The 18,832-nt window shown below is 30.8% G+C and overlaps 1 protein-coding gene across 13 annotated transcripts in view; it reads right to left on the reverse strand.

The window, feature by feature from the left end:
* The window catches only part of LOC124956286 (microtubule-actin cross-linking factor 1), a 116,736-nt gene that overhangs the window by 88,779 nt on the left and 9,125 nt on the right, over positions 1-18,832 (reverse strand). For 11 of the 13 annotated variants that reach the window (XM_047511874.1, XM_047511879.1, XM_047511868.1 and 8 more), the window contains exon 3: positions 17,383-17,489. In XM_047511874.1, the coding sequence (XP_047367830.1) occupies positions 17,383-17,485 (103 nt within the window). In that variant the 5' untranslated portion in view covers positions 17,486-17,489. Of the gene's footprint in view, positions 1-7,844; positions 8,199-17,382; positions 17,490-17,959; positions 18,039-18,832 lie in introns of those variants that run through there. The other 2 variants (XM_047511870.1, XM_047511864.1) reach the window with 2 other exon arrangements.

Genomic DNA, 18,832 nt, shown 5'->3' on the forward strand with positions numbered 1-18,832 from the left:
GATATCTATTTCATCTTAAACCTAATCGAGATACGTGAGTTGACGAAGAATGCTGCCCCCTCTGTTTTCCTTATGCCTGTTAATTAATATATATTAGGAATTTTATCGCTTTTCTCATTAGTCAAAATGAATCAAAAACTAATCTACCGGATTTAAACAATTTCACAAATGTTTACTTATTTATATCTCTATCACCTCCTTTCCCTGAGAAAAGAAAGAAGATTAAAAAAAAAAAAAAAAAAAAAAAAAAAAAAAAAAAAGAAAAAAAAAAGAAAAAAAATTTGATCTTCATGGACGAGACGATTTCGAAAATTCCTGAGAACATCATGACGTAACAATGAGGTGTTTAAATTGAAGAATGTAAAACAAAGACACGTTTGAATCAATAATAGCTAGCACAGGTAGGTAGATAGGTAGTCGAGAGTTAGCAGGCAAACAGGTAACCAAGCAAGTAAGCAAGCAAGTAAGCAAGCAAGCAAGTAAGTAAGCAACCAAGGAGGCAACCAAGCAAGCAAGCAAGTAAGTAAGTAAGGAACGCGTTTAGCCCTGCCCAGCTCAGCGCCCTACCCTATAGCTTGCCCTGCCCAGACCAGTTCGCCCACGGCGAGGACTAACTGTGAGGACGATGTCTCGTCTTCGCAACGACTGATCGAACCGAATCGCATGTGACTTTAATTCCGGATAACAGCTATGTCGATTTCTATGTCGATGGTAATCCCCCTCTCCTCTCCTCTCTCTCTCTCTCTCTCTCTCTCTCTCTCTCTCCTTCCCGCCCTCCCCCGACATGGCTCTAACGGATCACCCGCATTTAAAGAAGAAGCCGCTATTGTCCTAGTCTGCTCGATGTGTTTCGACGTCATAAAACAAGGTAAATAGATAATTGGTTTCTAACGGGTTTGAATGTTACTGTTAAGTGACATCTAAAGTCTTAATAAATTGTTTAGAAATTATTGCTCTCAAAAAAAAAAAAAATAAATAAATAAAAATAAAAGAAAGAAAAAAGAAAAAATGCTCATTTCTATTTGGAGATTTCTTTTTTTCTATACGATCTTTTTACGCGACAATTGTTTTCATGGAAATATTAAATTGAACAATATATTGTATTCCCTATTATTATATTATTCATTGGATAAAAAATATTTAAATTGTTAATAAATATTATGAATACTATTCGTACATCCTTGATCGTGAAATATTATAATTAAAATCTCTGATATAAAAAAATAAAATAAATTAAGGAACAATCCTATCGGATTATTTAAAATTCTATCGATAAAAAATGGAAACAAAAGATGAAGGCAAAAAAGAAAAGAAAAGAAAAGAAAAGAAAAGAAAAAAAAACAGAAGAAAGATAAGAGAACAAAAGCCCAAAAAGAATATCCATCGAAAATTTTCAAGAAATACAAAAAATTCAAACGTCGTAATCCTTCGGGCAATGTTGAAAAAGGAAAAAAAAAATAAATAAATAAATAAATAAAAAAACCAAGTTGCATTCCATGAAGCGATTCTTATCAAGGCCGAACACGCCCTAAGTCGTTAGACGTAGGGCGATAATCGTAATCGTGATCACGATACACAGGTAAATACGTGGTGGCTCGGTCTCGAACATCGGTATCGAACTTGTATCGACGAGATGTCTGCCTGCCATGGGTGAAACTCTGGCATTTCCATATCCGTCGTACGTCATCGATGTTCTCTCCTCGTGCATATAAGTTACTCGTTTCGAACTGACGCCACTGTGTGCCGGAACTCAACCGAGATATTTCCTTTATCATCGGACATTATCGCTACCCGCCTCTTTCTTCGTTATACGTTATATGTATGTGTTAGTTCGAGGTGAGGCATTCTACGAAGACATTTTTTCTTTTTTCTTTTTTTGAAAAAGAAATTTGCAATATATATATATATATATATGTGTGTGTGTGTGTGTGTGTGTGTGTGTGTATGTAAAAATAAAAAGAATCTTGCCGATAACAAACACGTGACATATTCGTTAATAATAGTATTTGTAAGAACAATTTGACAGAAAACAGCTGATATTTATTTTGAATAACAGCTGTTACGTTATAAATTTGACAGATATAACATAGTTGAATATTTATCTAGAAAAAGATTTCATCCCTGGCAGTAATAATGTTTTATTAATATTATAAATAAATATTACATATTACAGCTGTTTTCTGTCAAACTTGGAATCATCGATCGGCTAATACAAAAATTCTCTTTTATAAAATTCTCCAAAAAAAAGAAAAAAGAAAAAAAAAAAAAAAAAAAAATCTATTGACAAATAGTAATAATTTTAATAAGTATAATAACAGTAATTCATTTATTATCGAATATTTATTACATCTTAGGATGAGAACAAACAGAAATCATTTTTAAAAATGAAACTCATCTCTGACGTAAGAGCATACCTAAAAGTATATACCTGTCGGAACATAAGGTCGAACGCACCTAGAATATTTATTCTTTATCGTATAACAGAAACATCCTATTTATGGCTACGGATTTAGCTGATCTCCCGAAGAACACCAAAACGAAATGAAAGTATACGGTACGGTAGAAAACGATGTGAACGTGAACGATTCGTCGTGTTTTACAGGTTGGATGAACGGTTCGAGTTAAACTTCTTGGAAGTCGCAGACACCTGCTAACTATCGTCAACTTGATAAGAGAAACGGTCAGACACTAATAGAGAAACGACCGTTTCGTATATGAACAAAGATAGAAAGAAAAATTAAAATATTTTTATCTTTCCCCGTAATATCTTCGATCATTTTCGAAGAAAGATAATTTTAATATTTTTCTTATAAGGATATTTTTGTAAAATTTTTACGAGAAGAAAAAAAAAAAAGAAAATGGAAAAAAGGGGGAAAAAACAATATCCTTAATAGAAATGCAAATTTGTATAGATATACATATATAATAAAGTTTTTTAATACTTGAAATAAAATTTTATTATATAGGCCGATCCTCGATACTCGATCGGAATCAATTAGTTTATTTACGTTAATTCGAAAAAATGAAAATAAATCGTCAAAATAATTTTTACGCGAGAAATAATATTCTTTAAAGGAAGAATAAAATTTGAACGAAAATCTATTAAAAGGTTAGCCTTATGTAAAGATTTATGTACGACTTAGGTGCCGAGTCGTACCAACGAAACTTGCACGAACATTTCAAACTAACTTTCTAACTGTAATCGCAATATACATTAACTTGTCTAGGATTGCAAAGCCCTCCTTGGCCCTTTCGGGATAGTTAAACTAGTTCAACATGAATATGGGATTAATCGTTCGAAGGATCACGAATGCGAATCAAAATCTAGAAATCATTTTGTATTAGATTAGATCGAAATAGAAATTAGATCGTTCGAAACCTGTTTAGAACTTTGAAAGTGAATGCTTTAAATCGTTATATTAAATTGTTATTTTCTACGATGCCAATTCATCGAATTCTAATATTAAAAGTTTCATATGAATTAGAAAAATTATAAATAAATTTCTATAGAACTGAGCTATTATCGGGGATCGTTATTAGAGATCCATATATTAATAATTAAATACTTGGAAATTTGTTTAGAACTTCGCAAAAGAAAGGGGGAAAAAAAAAAAAAAAAGAAAGAAAAGAAAAAATTAAAAAGCAATTAAAAATAAAATCATCATTTATCATTTACAAAATCTTATTACATTTATCCAACTTTCAATGAATTATTATATTAGAAATTTTTATATAGATTCGAAAATAAGTTTCTAATATTAGTAAGAAATTATCCATTGACCAATCGAACTATCATATCTCAGTTGTCTTGACGTTTCAATTAGTTAAGACTTCAACAAGAGAAAAGAAGAGAAACTCTAGATATATATCTATACGAATAGCTTAGCAATTAGCAATTCTAAGCAAAGCGACTAACATTTATGGCGATATACCTATGACATAAATGGGTTATCACGATGCTCCGGAAAGTGCGCCATTAGAGAAACGATTTAACACGATGAAGAAGGAGTGCAGCACGTGTTCGCGTTTACCTGCAAACTTACACTAACGTTAGACGATATTTCTTCGTAGAATTCACTTAAGGCCAAGGAACAATTTCCATAAAACGATGGAGAACACGTTACTTCAGATCGTAAATCTCCAACTTATGTGCATTTACCGGAAAAATGATCTTATGAAATTCTAATGGAAAATTTGTGGGCAAACAAAAAAGAAAGAAAGAAAAAGAAAGATTCAAAATCTCAATATTTTTTTTCACTCACGATTTGGAAACATTCACAAAAGAAAATGGAAAAAGAAAAATCAATCTATCGATCACCATTATTTACCATGTTAAAGATTCTAAACAAATTAATAAGATCAATTTTGATTATAGTAAATAATTATAAATAGAAAAATAATTATTGGATAATACATAAATACAATAACAAATTACATTTAATTATTAACAAAGACTATTTTTAAAAAATAAATACTATAATGGAAAGAATAATTTCTACGTTTAAAATGGAAATGCATTAGTTCCTTTTTCTCATCGTTTGTTCTATAATTAAATCTCATTTTGTATGATTATGTGTGTGTGTGTGTGTGTGTGTGTATGAAAGAAAGAAAAAATGAGAGAAGAGTAAGAGTAAGAGAGAAAGAAATATGGTTATTATTAGAATGTGTTGGTGCAATCGTTTTCATATTTAAAATGCCATTAGAAAATGGACATTCCACAACGATGAAATCTTTAAACAAATTCTATCGATAGTTTTCTTAATTATCTCTCTCTCTCTATAATATATATATACATAACCACACACATATATATTACATCGTATTACGTTATTCTAAAGCTTTGTTTCCACGTTCTAAAGAAGATCACGAAGGATGGAAAAGAAAAGTAGTAGAAAGTAAGTACATTACGGCACGTATTAAAAGAGACGTATCATTTCCACGTTGGCATCCTCGATTACGAAAGTCACGACTGTGTAAAGTTTCGTGCAAAATGTTAAAGCTTTAAAAATAACTTGTATATCTTTTTTCTCTTTATTTCACTTTATCTTATCTCTTTTTCATCATTGAAAATCTTCGAAAAGCAAATAACTTCGAAATCGAATATTCGTTTTTAATCTACATATATGAACTTTCTAATTTTCCAAACAAATTTTTCTATTTTGTGTGCTTATGTGTATCTAGGTCTATGTGTGTACGTGTGTGTGTGTGTATGTGTGTGTGTGTTTGTACGAACATTTTTTTTTTTTTAATTTTTGTATCCACAAATATTTTTCCAACTATTTCTCGATTTCTCTATGTTCTTTATTGCGAATATTTTGTTTTTTTCTCCTGATTAATTTTTAACTAACGACTCTCAATCGATAATTAATACTAGTCAACGTGTGATCAAGTAACTCGATCGAAGAACTCAAGACGACGATAAGGAGGTCGGTCTCGCTTTTATATACCGTTTACAGCCTTGACGAGATACAAGTGTATACGGTGTGTGGTCTTTCTTTAAGGCTTCACTTCAGAGGAGCTGTTAATCCGACCAATTTTTCCCTACTCTACCTTCGTAATACGTTCTAAGAATAAATTAAATAAGTTTTTCTTTCTCTCTCTCTCACTTTCTCTCACATTTTCTCTCCAAGAAGTAGAATATAATACTATTTAGGCTTTCTTCCAAACTTTAATCACCGTCACTTCACTTAGTCACGGTCCAACAGTTCAACCGATTCGTTACTGAAGAGCTTTGGGGAAAGAGAGTTTGCGATCGTGAGATGAACCCCGAAATGAATCGCTATAGTCTTAAAATACTCTGTCAAAGAAAAAGCAGGTATTGAGATTTAGAGATTTTTTTTTACATGACCAGGACCAAAAGTTCTCTATTCAGCTAAAACACCAATTTGTAAATAAGTTTCTTTTTTACGATCTGAACAAAAAAAAAAAGAAAAAAAACAAAAGAAACATTAAAAAATTCCCAGAAGGTCTCTCTCTTTCTTTCTTAAAAAAAAAAAAGAAAAAAAAAAAAAAAGGGAAAAAGAACGAAAAAGAATAATTGATCTCTAAGACTATCTAAAAAACTTTTGGCCCGCCCCGTATCTCTAATTCTTCCTTTCCTTCTTTTTTTCTTTTCTTTTTTCTTTTTTCTCTCCTTCTTGGCCACCTTCCAAGAGTTGTATAAGAAATATTATCGAACGATAAAAATGCTACGAAGGAAATAAGGTCAATTTCCATCTAATTTCAATCAAAGAGAAACTATTGGAAAGTGTGGAAAATCTTATTTCCACCTTGTTGAATATTTAAAAGAAATGAAAGAAACAGAAGAGATAGAAAATTGATTTTAAAAGATTCTCACATAACGATAAAAATGGAATATATTGATATGTAATAAATTCCACTTGAAAACTTACGACCTTCTTTTCATTTTTAAATTTTGCATTCGTAATATGGAAGGGATTACGCGGAGTCGACGTCCTTGCGATAAAAACAAGTTCCTACTGCACGTGTTTCCCCCGTGTTTGAACGAATGTGCGTGTCCTAAACATTTTTATATTCAATGAGGTTAAAGGATATAAGAGATAATACGAAAAATTACATATGTAATATTTATAAACTATTAGAAATGTATAATAAAACGCAATTTAAATAGAAACTTTCAAAACGATACATATCTAAGAAGTTTCTAAGACTTAACAAATATAACATAATTATTAAATCCCATTTTCGAAACGCTAAATTATGAATATTTTAAATCAAACACAAAATAATAACACCTAATACGAAGTTTGGCAAACAATTTGTAAACTATCCAGAGTTAAATTAAACGATAAGTATTCTTACGACGAAATGATATCGAATGAACAGAAACGAATTTTCACGATAAAATATTAGAAAGTGTTTAGATAATGTAAAGTTATATACTTAAGTATATATTTTTTAACGATAAGTATTTACGACGAAAGAATTAAGATATGAAATAAATCAAAATAAAACAATAAAGTTTTTAAAAAAGCTTTCAGGTTATAGGAAAGTTTCGTTATTATACTAGTGCTATACTAGGCACTCGTTCTATATCTATCTCTGTCTTTCTAATGGCAGAAACCGGCCGGCCGCAACTGCCACGTTGTTCCCTTCTCTCCCTTTCGTTGTTCCCTTCTCCCTCGAGGTATATAGCCACGACCTCGAGCAGGTATATACCTGGACGACTTCGTCGTAGCTTCAACTGGTTAGAGATTTTACCCGAATATAACAAGCTGCCTCGCTCATTCGACCATCTAATATTATTATATTAATAGAGAGAGAGAGAGAGAGAGAAAGAGAGATGCGAACCATTCGACATAATTATGTTAAACAAAGATTAACATATACATACACACATATGTATACATACACATATATATATATATATATATATATATATATATATATAAGTATATACGTATAAAAAAAACATGCCTTATTGCAGGTATAAGTCGTACAAAACGTGACTCACTAACGTTTCGTGCTTCGTATTATAATCAAACGACTTTATTCCTCCCTCTCTTTCTCTCTCTCTCTCTCTCTTTAAACTCACGCGTCGTTGAGTTAGAGAGAGAAAGAGAGAGAATAAGAAATAAACACTTCTGGCAACACAAACAAGAAGACGTAGAAAATAATTTCTTGATTACACGTGTCGCTGTTAAAATCCACTGTACAATATTTCTCTCTCTCTCTCTCTCTCTCTCTCTCTCTCTCTCTCTCACTCTGTCTGTCAGTCCGTCTGAGACTTCATTTTTTATCGAATATAAGACGATAAGAAGACGAATACAAGACGGAGAAAGAAAGAGATCGGTAATAAAATCAAATAAAATTCTCGCTCTTACTTTTTTTAAAAGAGAAAAAAAAAAGAAAAAAAAAGAAATTCACTTTTCTTCGTCTTTCACTTTCATATATATATATATAAAAAATATATATATATATATATATAGTTCACTGTTAAACAACACTCGTTCGTTAAAAACTCGCGCACGAAATTAGATTATGGCACTAATTGGGAGAAGATGATAAAATGCACATATATATATATATACATATACATACATATATATATATATATATATACATATAAAAGAGGATTAACCGATGATTAATTAAATGGAATAAATGAAGGAAAAATATAGAAAGAGAAAAAGAGAGCCGAAAGAATAGAGGACACGCGTCAAGTGTCGCTCCAATGTTCTAACCACGTCGTCTCGTCGCAGACTGCACTCGGATGAACGACAACCGCCCACCCAATCCCTTCTCTCCCCACTCTCTTCTTTGCTACACACACTCACTCTCACTCGTTCTAAGTCCAATATCCCTCTCTCTTCTCCACTATTAGCTCTCTCTCTCTCTCTCTCTCTCTCTCTCTCTCTCTCTCTCTCTCTCGCTCGCTCTCTCTCTCTCTCTCTCTCTCTCTCTCTCTCTCTCTCTCTCTCTCTCTCTCTCTTTCTTTGTATCTATCCTATTATCTAAAATGACAATCCTCTGAAAATGAAAAATCAACCTATGGGAATTTCCTCGGTCCATTACTATAATGGACCATTAAATCTTTTTATATGATAGCTCACGAATTTGTACAAATAAATCTTTGACCTATTCCGAAAAAATATATTATCCATTTTAAAATTTCCTTTTATTTGTTTTCTCTTTCTTTCTTTTTTCTTTTTCTTTCATAAAATAATATTTGTCCGCTCTCTCTCTCTCTTCTTCTCTTTCGCTTTCTTTTCCTTTTTCTCTTTCTCTCTTGTCACGTATCGTACAATTTGTTCCTCTAACATAATATAAAATATTTAAAATATATAAGTTTAAAAAGAAATATGTATTATCTTTCGCTTTGTCGATCGATTTACGTGATATAAACCGACGATATAATCGTACAATTTATCTCATGAAAGATAACTCGAAAGCTACTTAAAAAAAAAAAAAAAAAAAAAAAAAAAAAAAAAAAAAAAAAAAAAATCCAGATACGATAAATGACGTGAAGTTCATAAAACACGAACACACGCACGCGTTCGAAGTGTTCTTTCACTGAATCATATTGATTTGAAAAATCTAATATTTTTTTCTATTAACAAAAACGATACAAGAATTCTTTTTAAACGATCAATTAACGAACTCGCTCACCTTCGGAAATATATATTTTAATGTTAATTATGTAAAAGTTAAAATGTGGTTTTTTTTTCCTCTTCTTATATCCTTTGATATGTACGCAACTAAACGAATATTCTATGAGGATGGAGAAACGTTTTTAAGCTACCCCACTCGTTATTTCTAACGAGAGAGAATTAATGACGACTGTTGAAGGTCGTAAAAGCGAGCCATGAGTACCGTTACATGTTAATAACACGATATTATTAAAATTCGTACCATTCTAATGTGAACAAACAATTGCCGACGTTAATTATACAATCCTATTAAACAAATAATTTAGAAGAATTAGCCGTTTTAGTCGATAATAGTCGAAACTAATCGAAAATCATTGAAAAAAAAAGAAAAAAAAATACAGAAAAGAAAATACTTTGGTTACACAAATTTTTTTTTTTTCTAATTATCGTCTCATTGATATTTCTAATTTTTAATGATCATCGATCGACGACGTTAACATGGCTTTTAATGAATTTATGAAAAATTAAAACAAAAAAAAAAAACCTTTCCATTATAAAACGATCCCGGAATAAGTGAAGTAATTTTTCTTTATTTATTTTTACAAATAAAAGATTAATTTTTATCCAACAATTAATTTCAAAAAGATTTCTAATTTTCTCCTTCTTTTTCCTTTTTTTTCTTTTCCCCTGAAGATAGAATGAACAACTTCCCCGTTACAAGAATAAAGAGAAAAAAAAAAAAAAGAAAAAGAAAAAGAAGAAAGTACATTATTTTTACAGCACGATATTTCCAAAAGAAGAACTACCGTTAGATCGCCATTCGATTGGCGATATATATATATATATATATATATCAAACTCGACCACACATAGGCGTATTTTACTTTGTCAATAGTACATACGTATTTCCAGAAACGTTTAGATCGTGAAGGGGTTACTTGACATTAAAGAACTCTTTTTTAAATGCTGGACTTGTCCACGACCTCTTACATTCCTAACTGTACAAAGATCGAGAACAAGATCGGTAATCGAAATATATATTAGAATGCATTGGTAAGTGCAATTTCAGTCTTGTTACGAGCGCCGATTCTTTCGTTTCTTCTTCATGTCTTACTTGTGAAAATAAAAAAAAAAAAAAAAAAAAAAAAAAAAAAAAAAGAAAAAAGAAAGAAAGAAAAGAAATAAAAAGAAATGAATAAACGATAGGTGATCGAGACTAAAGAGAGAAAATAAAAAGAAAGAAGAAAGAAAAAATTAAAAAAAAAAAAAAAAAAAAAAAGAAAAAAAACATGAAAATGATTAAAAATCTTATTATATTGTGTTTTATACTTTATATTGGGTTTACTACGATTAAAAGTGACGTTCATGATAATAACTATAAAGGAAATAATAATCGATTGATCGCTACTTTTTGCGAAAGTAATGAGAACGATGAAAATGGTGAGTAAAAAAAATTAATTTCATTCATTCAAAAAGTATGTACCTTCATTAATAATTTCATTCATTCATTCATTCATTACCTTACGAATACGAGGGAGTAGTAAAGAAGGTAGTAAAGGGAGTTCCGGTCATCTCCGACAGAGCGAGCCACTGTTCAATGAAAGAGTTTTCAGCGGGAAATTTACGCGGCTATCATAAAATACAATGAAACTATATTTATTTATTTTTTTTTTTTTTTTTTTTCATAAAAAATTAAAACAAGAAAAAAGAACTATCATGCGTTAATATTAACAATGTCATTAATTAAACATAAATTAATATTAATAAGTATGAATAAAAAAAGTTTCGATATTAAAAAAAAAAAAAAAAAAAAAAAAAAAAAGAGAGAGAGAAAATAATCGAAATAGATACGATACAAAATTTCGAATAAAGAATAAATTAATTAATTAATTAATTAATAAAATACTATTCTTATCCGTTTCGTCTCGGTTGGTAAGAAAGCTCGGTCGATAGAGTAAATCCAATGCAGAGAGAAGTTTAACAGAGACTGAGGTCTCCCTCGGTCGACGAACTGATCGCTACTGCCACAGTCGACAAAGTTCTCGTCAATATCATTCTACTTTCAAACCTAATATCCCTATGTTTCTATACGGTCTAATCAATAAGATCGTTCTTCGGTTCAAAGACTTTCAAAGTCAAAAATACAAATAATTAAAAACGAATATAAAAAATAATCGATGTTTGTACACGTTTCTTCATAGCAAACGTATGATATGAAGAAAGAACTTTCTAACATCGTATCGTTTCTTCTAATACAAATGTCTATAGAATCGATAATATCTTTTCAATGATAAAAATAAAAATAATTAAAAATGAATCTAAATTAAAAAAAAAACTAAATATGTATAGACTAAAGACCACCAGAGATTTCATTTGTATATAAAATTTCTATGATAAAAATAAAGGAACATGTAAAGATCGGAAACGACATAATAAATGACATAATTACGATGATCACGGTCTGTTTATTGACGAAATCGGTAATAATAAAACTGGTTACGTAAACGACATCTATTGCAAAACGCACCTGCTACTATTAAACGTCGTATTAGACGGGATACACTAATGCAAGTGTATTCATCATTGAACATCGGTCTAATGACGTCGCATAGTAAAACGTTGCACGCATGATTGACTATGAACGGCTTTCAAGAAGAGTAAAGTACGGATAGTACCTCGTCGTTCGTTTATCACTGGAAAGTATAAGAACACGACCTATGAAGAGTTCAACGAAACCTGGACACGAGAAAATCGATTTCTCGTGTTATACCTGAAAATGTCTTCTTCGATGGCCATATTATATCGAACAATACTTATAACTTTATTTCTTATCAATATTTTATTTACTGATTAATCAATTTTTCAATTAAAATGCACGTATATGAAATGATTCATTCGCGATAATAACACACGTACTAATAATCAAAATTATGATAATAACAAAGTTAATAGCAAAAAAAGAATATATATATATTCTTTTTCTAAACATTTTTTTTATGAAAACAAATCAATGTATTAAACAGCTTGATAATATCATACTTAAAGAAAAAAGAAAAAGAAGAAATAAAAGGGAAAAAAGAAAAAAGAGAATTACAAAGGTATACTCGATCGTGTGAAACAGAGACTCTTGTGTGGGAAATTAAGTGAAGATAAGAAGGTGAAGAAGAAGAAGAAGAAGAAAAAAAATCATAAGAGATATCAAACAGAGGAGGAAGGTTGAAGAGATATAAAAAAAAAAAAAAAAAAGAAAAAAAGAAAAAAAAAAGAAAAAAAGAATGAATAGGAAGGTGTAGTCTCGGGCATCGAACCATGACCCTAGCACCTGTTGCCGCCTCCACGGTTGTAACTCAATGTGGACCGACCTAACCTGCGATTGCACTGCACCCACACCGATACGACAATGATAATGATGATGATGATGATGATGATGATGATGACGACGACGACGATGATGGTTACGATGATGAAAATTATGACGATGCTTGCTATCATATCGAGATCGTAAAACGTATTGCATAATAAACTTTAGTATTGTTTGTCCTTTAATTAAGAAAGAGAGAGAGAGAGAGAGAGAGAGAGAATCGTTAAATGTCGAATGAATATAAAAATTGAGTTTCATTAAAAGGAAAATAATAAAAAAATTATCGAAAGATATTGTTAACAATATTATAAACGATTACAATTTTATATATCGAGTTTATTCACACGATAAAATAATATTTTATTTATGAATTAACTCGATACTATATAATATAACATGATAATTACAATGGATATCGTGTATTTTTAATAATTAAATAATTTTTTCAATTTAAATATAATCGTCCCACCCATTGGTATTAACCCAAGATGGGATTTTAACGATTAAATTTCAAGAGTTCTTATCAATTATCTTCGTTAATTACTTTTGCTTTTCTATCGAAAGTTTTTAGTAATAAATGTATTTTTTATGATGTTTTGATTATCATATCGTATCAACAGACGATTGTTTATAACGAAAACGGGATAATACCATGCAGTATATATTCTATTCTCGAGTAATCGAAGGAATGTCGTTCGTATCGAACAATTACACGATAATAAATCAATTAACTACGAATAACATAAATAATAACGTTTGTCGAGGAATCTGAATGATTTTAGTTATCAGATTGAATGAAAAAAGAATAAAATCAATTTTACTTTGGGAAAATATTGTTTCATCAGAAGCATCGCTGCTTGCCCGCGGCTTGGTGTTTCGCTTTGTAGATGCCATTTATCGAAGTCATTGAGCGTGAAGAACCGACAAGTGCAAGCGTAGGCTGACTATCGATAGATCGATCAGCAATATATTTATTATTGTCGTAATATTAATAGCTGCAAAGGAAAAACCGTCATATACATCGAAAAATGATAAGGAATGTATACGTGGCGGCGTACACACGCATAAACGCGTACGTGGAAAATTCATTTTAAATAAAAGACAAAAAAATCAATGAATAATTCGCATCATCCTGCGAATACATACACGAATCGTCGCGTTTCATTCAATGAAATAACATTAACGATCCTTTTTATCAATAAACAATTCTTCGTGCGACGTTTATTTAAAAATAAAAAAACATTTTCAACGTTAAAATTAATGTAATCTTAATAACAAATTTAAACAACGTCAACGTGTAATATCACGCTGTAATTTATATTAATCGATTAACGATATATCGAATCGTTTAGTTAACTCTAAAGAATATAGCTCGTTTAAAGGGCAAACAAGCATGTCTTTTTCGAAAGGAAAATTTATGACTTATTTAATCGAATAATTACCTACACACTTACGTCCACGCATATATAATATAAATACATGGATACATTCGAAATTCTCGGTACCTTCTTATCGTTTAGTTTGATCTTACCGTGACACTAATCGTTCGCATAAATTATATGTCGCACGTTCCTCCGACTACCCTCTGATTCGTTTGTTTCCTTTGAGATAAAGTAAAAGATAATGATACATATACATATACATATACATATACATATACATATACATATATATATATATATATACATACACATCGAAAGTACTGCCGTGTTTCGATTTCCTATCGTGTTACTTGTTCTTCGACGACAAGGTTCAACGAGTCGATCCGAATAACGTGCGAATCGAATATCGCTTCTTTAAACCACATTATAGGATAAAGAGAAAAGAAATAAAAGAAAAATTAAAAAAAAAAAAAAAAAAAAAAAGGACAAAGGAAAAAAGAAAAAAAAAAAAAAAAAGGAGAGAGAAAGAAAGAGAGAGAGAGAGAGAGAGAATAATAAAAGAAAAGAAAAATTGTATAAGGAATAAAAGGAAAGGAAAGGAAAAGAAAAAAAGGAAAAGGAAAAAAAAAAGAAAAAGAAAATGAAAGAGAGCGAAACATCCTCTTGCAAGAACGGCAATTCGATATTCGACCATTGGTTTCCAGTTTCCGTTCTTCTTCAGCAACCCCCAACGAAGGACGGACAAGATTCCATCACGAACTAACGTTTCTCGATATCCGAGAACATTCTCTCTCTCGGGTTGACCCTTATCTCGATGGTTAATTAATTCCCGAGAATACTTTATTACGATTAATAAAATATATTGTAATAATTAAAAATTACTATGAAAATAACGCGATTAGAGTTAGACAACATTTTTACAAAAGTCTTGATTATCGTAATAAAATTATATTATAATACTGAAATGAAAATAAAGTGTTAGTGACAATATTTTCACACGTTTAAAATTATCAATTAATATTTGTTTAATTTATTATATCTCATAACATTTCGAGTAATATAAGTATATATATATATATATATATATATATATAAATTTTATTTTAGCTAAGATGACGTTCTACGTTATCTACATATAAATAAAAACTACATATAAACAAAGAAATTATACAAATTAGAATTCAATGATTAATTAATTTTATCGATCTATTTAATCGAAGGTCACTTAAAATTTTATCTTTATCTTTATTTTTTTTCTGAACAAAAAAGAAAATAAAAGATTTACAAGTACAATGAATTTTTAAGAGACTAGGACAACGATCGATAACTGAATGAACGTATAACAGCATCGTCGTACTTGTGTAACATAACAAGAGAACTGTTAACGATATGAGATCCAGTCATAACCAAAAGCAAAAACCACGTTGATCAGCATCAGGAAAAAGATTAACAATGAATGCCTACTAGATCAGATATCAGATGCAACGTGCAAGGATTAATATAGGAACGGCTAATAGGATGAAATTTTTATCGCTTTTCTATGTTATTTAAACAATCAATACTATCGTATAATCATTTAATCTAAAATAATTCGAGTATAAGTACATTAAAATGAACATAAAAATGTTATTGATCGTCCATTAAAAATAAAAATAAAAAGAAAAAATACAAAAAAAAAAAAGAATACGCTATAAAAATTTCTATACCATTAAAAAACTAAATACTTTTGTTTAATCGTACGAATCTAAAATACTTTCTTCAAATAAGTACATTAAAATATTATATATATATATATATATATTATCAATATCACAATGTTATCGATCATCTTTAGGATTGTCTTGGTATTATCGCTTAATCCAATTTGCGATCGTAATCGTTAAAATCTCACAAGAAAATGAAATTAAGCTATTTAATACTAAGCTTTGAACTCTGATTCATAATATTTTCAATGTAGATATTACTTATATTACTTTATTTGCCAAAAGAAATTCTTTATTGTCTCTGCTCATTGTTGAGTCAGCCAGCGTGTACAGTAAACCGTGTATGTGTGTATGTATGTATGTATGTGTGTGTGTGTGTGTAGATACTTACGTTTTATCGACCACATTCTCCTCTTGAGAAAAAGAAAAATAAAAAAAAAAAAAAAAGAAAGAAAATTCGAAACGTTTCCCAAGCGAAGGAAAAGAAAGATAAAATTAAAAGTAAGGAGAATAAGAAGAAAAAAAAAATATATATATATATATAAAGAAAAGAAAAGAAAAGAAAAGAAGAGAAAAAAAGGAAAAAAATTGAGGAAGTGAGTAGAAGGAATGAATTTATGGTCAGCTGGTTTGAAGTCAACTCAAATGTGAGTTCCTTCGTCCCTTCGTCCCAGTGGACTCAACTCGGTCTCTCTGTCGCTGTCTCCCTTTTTCTTACCATCCAACATGATTTATATTCCAGCGAGTCGTTGTGACGCAGTTAAGTCCTGCGAAGGTTCCCTTCGAGGTGACGTCATTCGCGTGCAAGCGAAAAAACATATAACGAAATACGATCGCGGACGCCCTACGCGAGCAGGAAATCGAACCGGTTCCTACGAATCGAGTTATTTTCGAGTTCGAAGAAGCTTCAAAATAAGGTGCCAATAAGGTAGATGATGTCTCGACCTATCGATTTCTTTTATTTATTTATTTATTTTTTTTTTGTTTCGTTTTTTTATTTTTTTATTATTTTGTTCTGTAGACATCTTCTACGATCTAGAATTCAATCTCTTTTATTTATTTATTTTTCTTTTTTTTTTATTTTTTCTTTTTCCGACCACCGAACTATTTTTATCACATCTGCCAAATTGACATATATGCAGATCGATTTCGTAATACTAATAGTACAAGGATAATTTAATGCAATGTCATCTGTTTAATTTTAAAAATATCCTCCTATTTTTATCGCGATTGTCAAGTTGACAGATCAATATGATTCTAATGACCGTGCTATAATTTATAATTGTTAAAAGTAAATCTTATAAATAAATTTCATTTCTGTCAATGTTGGAATTATTCGATTTTTTTTCTCTTAAATGTATTTTCCTTTTTTCACTCTATCATAAAAAAAAAAAAAAAGAAAAGAAAAGAAATAAAAACTAAATGAATAAAAAAAATAAATAAATAAATAAATAAATAAAGGGAAAACGCATGAAAATAAAACTAACTTCAATGGACACTTCGAATGATATCTCACGCTTTCATAAAAGAACGCAATAGTTTAAACATCGAAAGTCAACCAGTAGTCGCCATTATTATGTCACAAACCAGTTCGTCAGTTGATTACATTTCTAAGTATAACTCCAATTACACAGAAATGCATTTACTACGTTCACGCATATAAGTGTGTAAACATATTATTATCTCTTTCTTTTCTCTAATGAAATTACTAATGAAAATATTCGTTGGGTGTTAAAGATTAAAAAGGAAATTAAAAAAAAAAAAAAAAAAAAAGAAGGAAAGAAAGAAAGAAAGAAAAAGAAGAAAGGAAATGTAATATAACTCACCAGCAATCCTCAAAACAGCCCTATCAGCAGGATCCAGTTGAAGGATGCTTAGCGGTTTATCCTTGGCCCATTCCTTCAAACTGCCATCCAGCTCGAACTCCATTTTTCTAAAATATGTCACAGAAAATATCCTTTACATAACATACACCATACAATAATTCTTCCTTCATGAAAAATATGTTTACTCTCATAGTACGCATAGAGTTCGAATAATCAATAATTCTTTAATTCACGCGCACACGGAAACGCGCGCGTGCACACACATACACACACAAACACATGTATATACACGCACGCACGAACGAACGAACACAAAAACATGAATACATTAGATATTACATGACTCGTCACGTGTATATTCAAAGTTTCAATCACGAGATAAAAAACCTATTAAAAAAAAAAGAAGAAAAAGAAAAAAGAAAGAAAAAAAAGAAGGGAAAAAAGAAGTTAAAAAAAAAATAAATAAAATAAATCCCTTTCGCAATGAATCCGTAGGAATAAAAAAAAAAAAAAAATGCATAACTATCAAACATACTAATTATAATGAATTAATATAACTTCGATAAGTTATACGAACGATAGATAAGCTCTATGCCATGTCGTCGGCGCGTCTCTTCGTGCGAGGAAACGTGCACTGCCACGGCCACGACATCTACCTCTACCTCCTCCTCCTCCTCCTCCTCCTCCTCCTCCTCCTCCTCCTCCTCCTCCTCTTTTTCCTCCTTCTTCTCCCTCCCACGAGTTTTACGCTCGGAAGAAGAGGGTGGAGGATGTAAAAGAGAAAAAGAAAATACGAGAGAGAGAGAGAGAGAGAGAGAGAGAGGAGGGGGAAGAGAGAGATCGAATGATAGAGAGAAGGGAGCAGGACGATAATGACGGCAGTAGTGGCAATGCCAAGCTAGAAACCCTCCTCCTCCTCCTCCTCCTCCTCCTCCTCCTCCTCCTCCTCCTCCCCCTCCTCCACCTCCACCATTTTCTTTCCTTCGATACTAAAGTGTTAGGCTAGGTTAGGTCAAAACCAGCTGTGCGAGCCGCATCGACGCCGCACGAACACTAGTATGTGTGTGTATGTGTGTGTGTGTGTGTGCGGTGCGATATAAGTGCGGTGCTATGGTAACTTTGATACCAAGCTTAGTTACTAAAAAGGGGAGAGGGATCGTGACATCCTGACTCTTCCCCTCTATTTACTATTATCTTTTTCTTCGACTATTCTAGACTCAAATATTTTACGTCGGTGTCCCTCAACGCGCGTAAAGACGACTTTAGTTTTTAGATTATATTTCTTTCTTTTTTCTTTTTCTTTTTTTTTTTTCTTTCGTTTTTACTTTTATTTTTGTCGACCAATAACTTTCGTAATAAAATACTACTGCAGTTAATGATTACGATGCAGCACGATCGATGTACAATTCTTTAATTTTTTTCTTCCTTTTTTTTTGACCTCTTCAACATT

The sequence above is a fragment of the Vespa velutina genome, chromosome 21, assembly GCF_912470025.1.
Source record: "Vespa velutina chromosome 21, iVesVel2.1, whole genome shotgun sequence".
In the NCBI taxonomy this organism is placed as follows: Eukaryota; Metazoa; Arthropoda; class Insecta; order Hymenoptera; family Vespidae; genus Vespa; species Vespa velutina.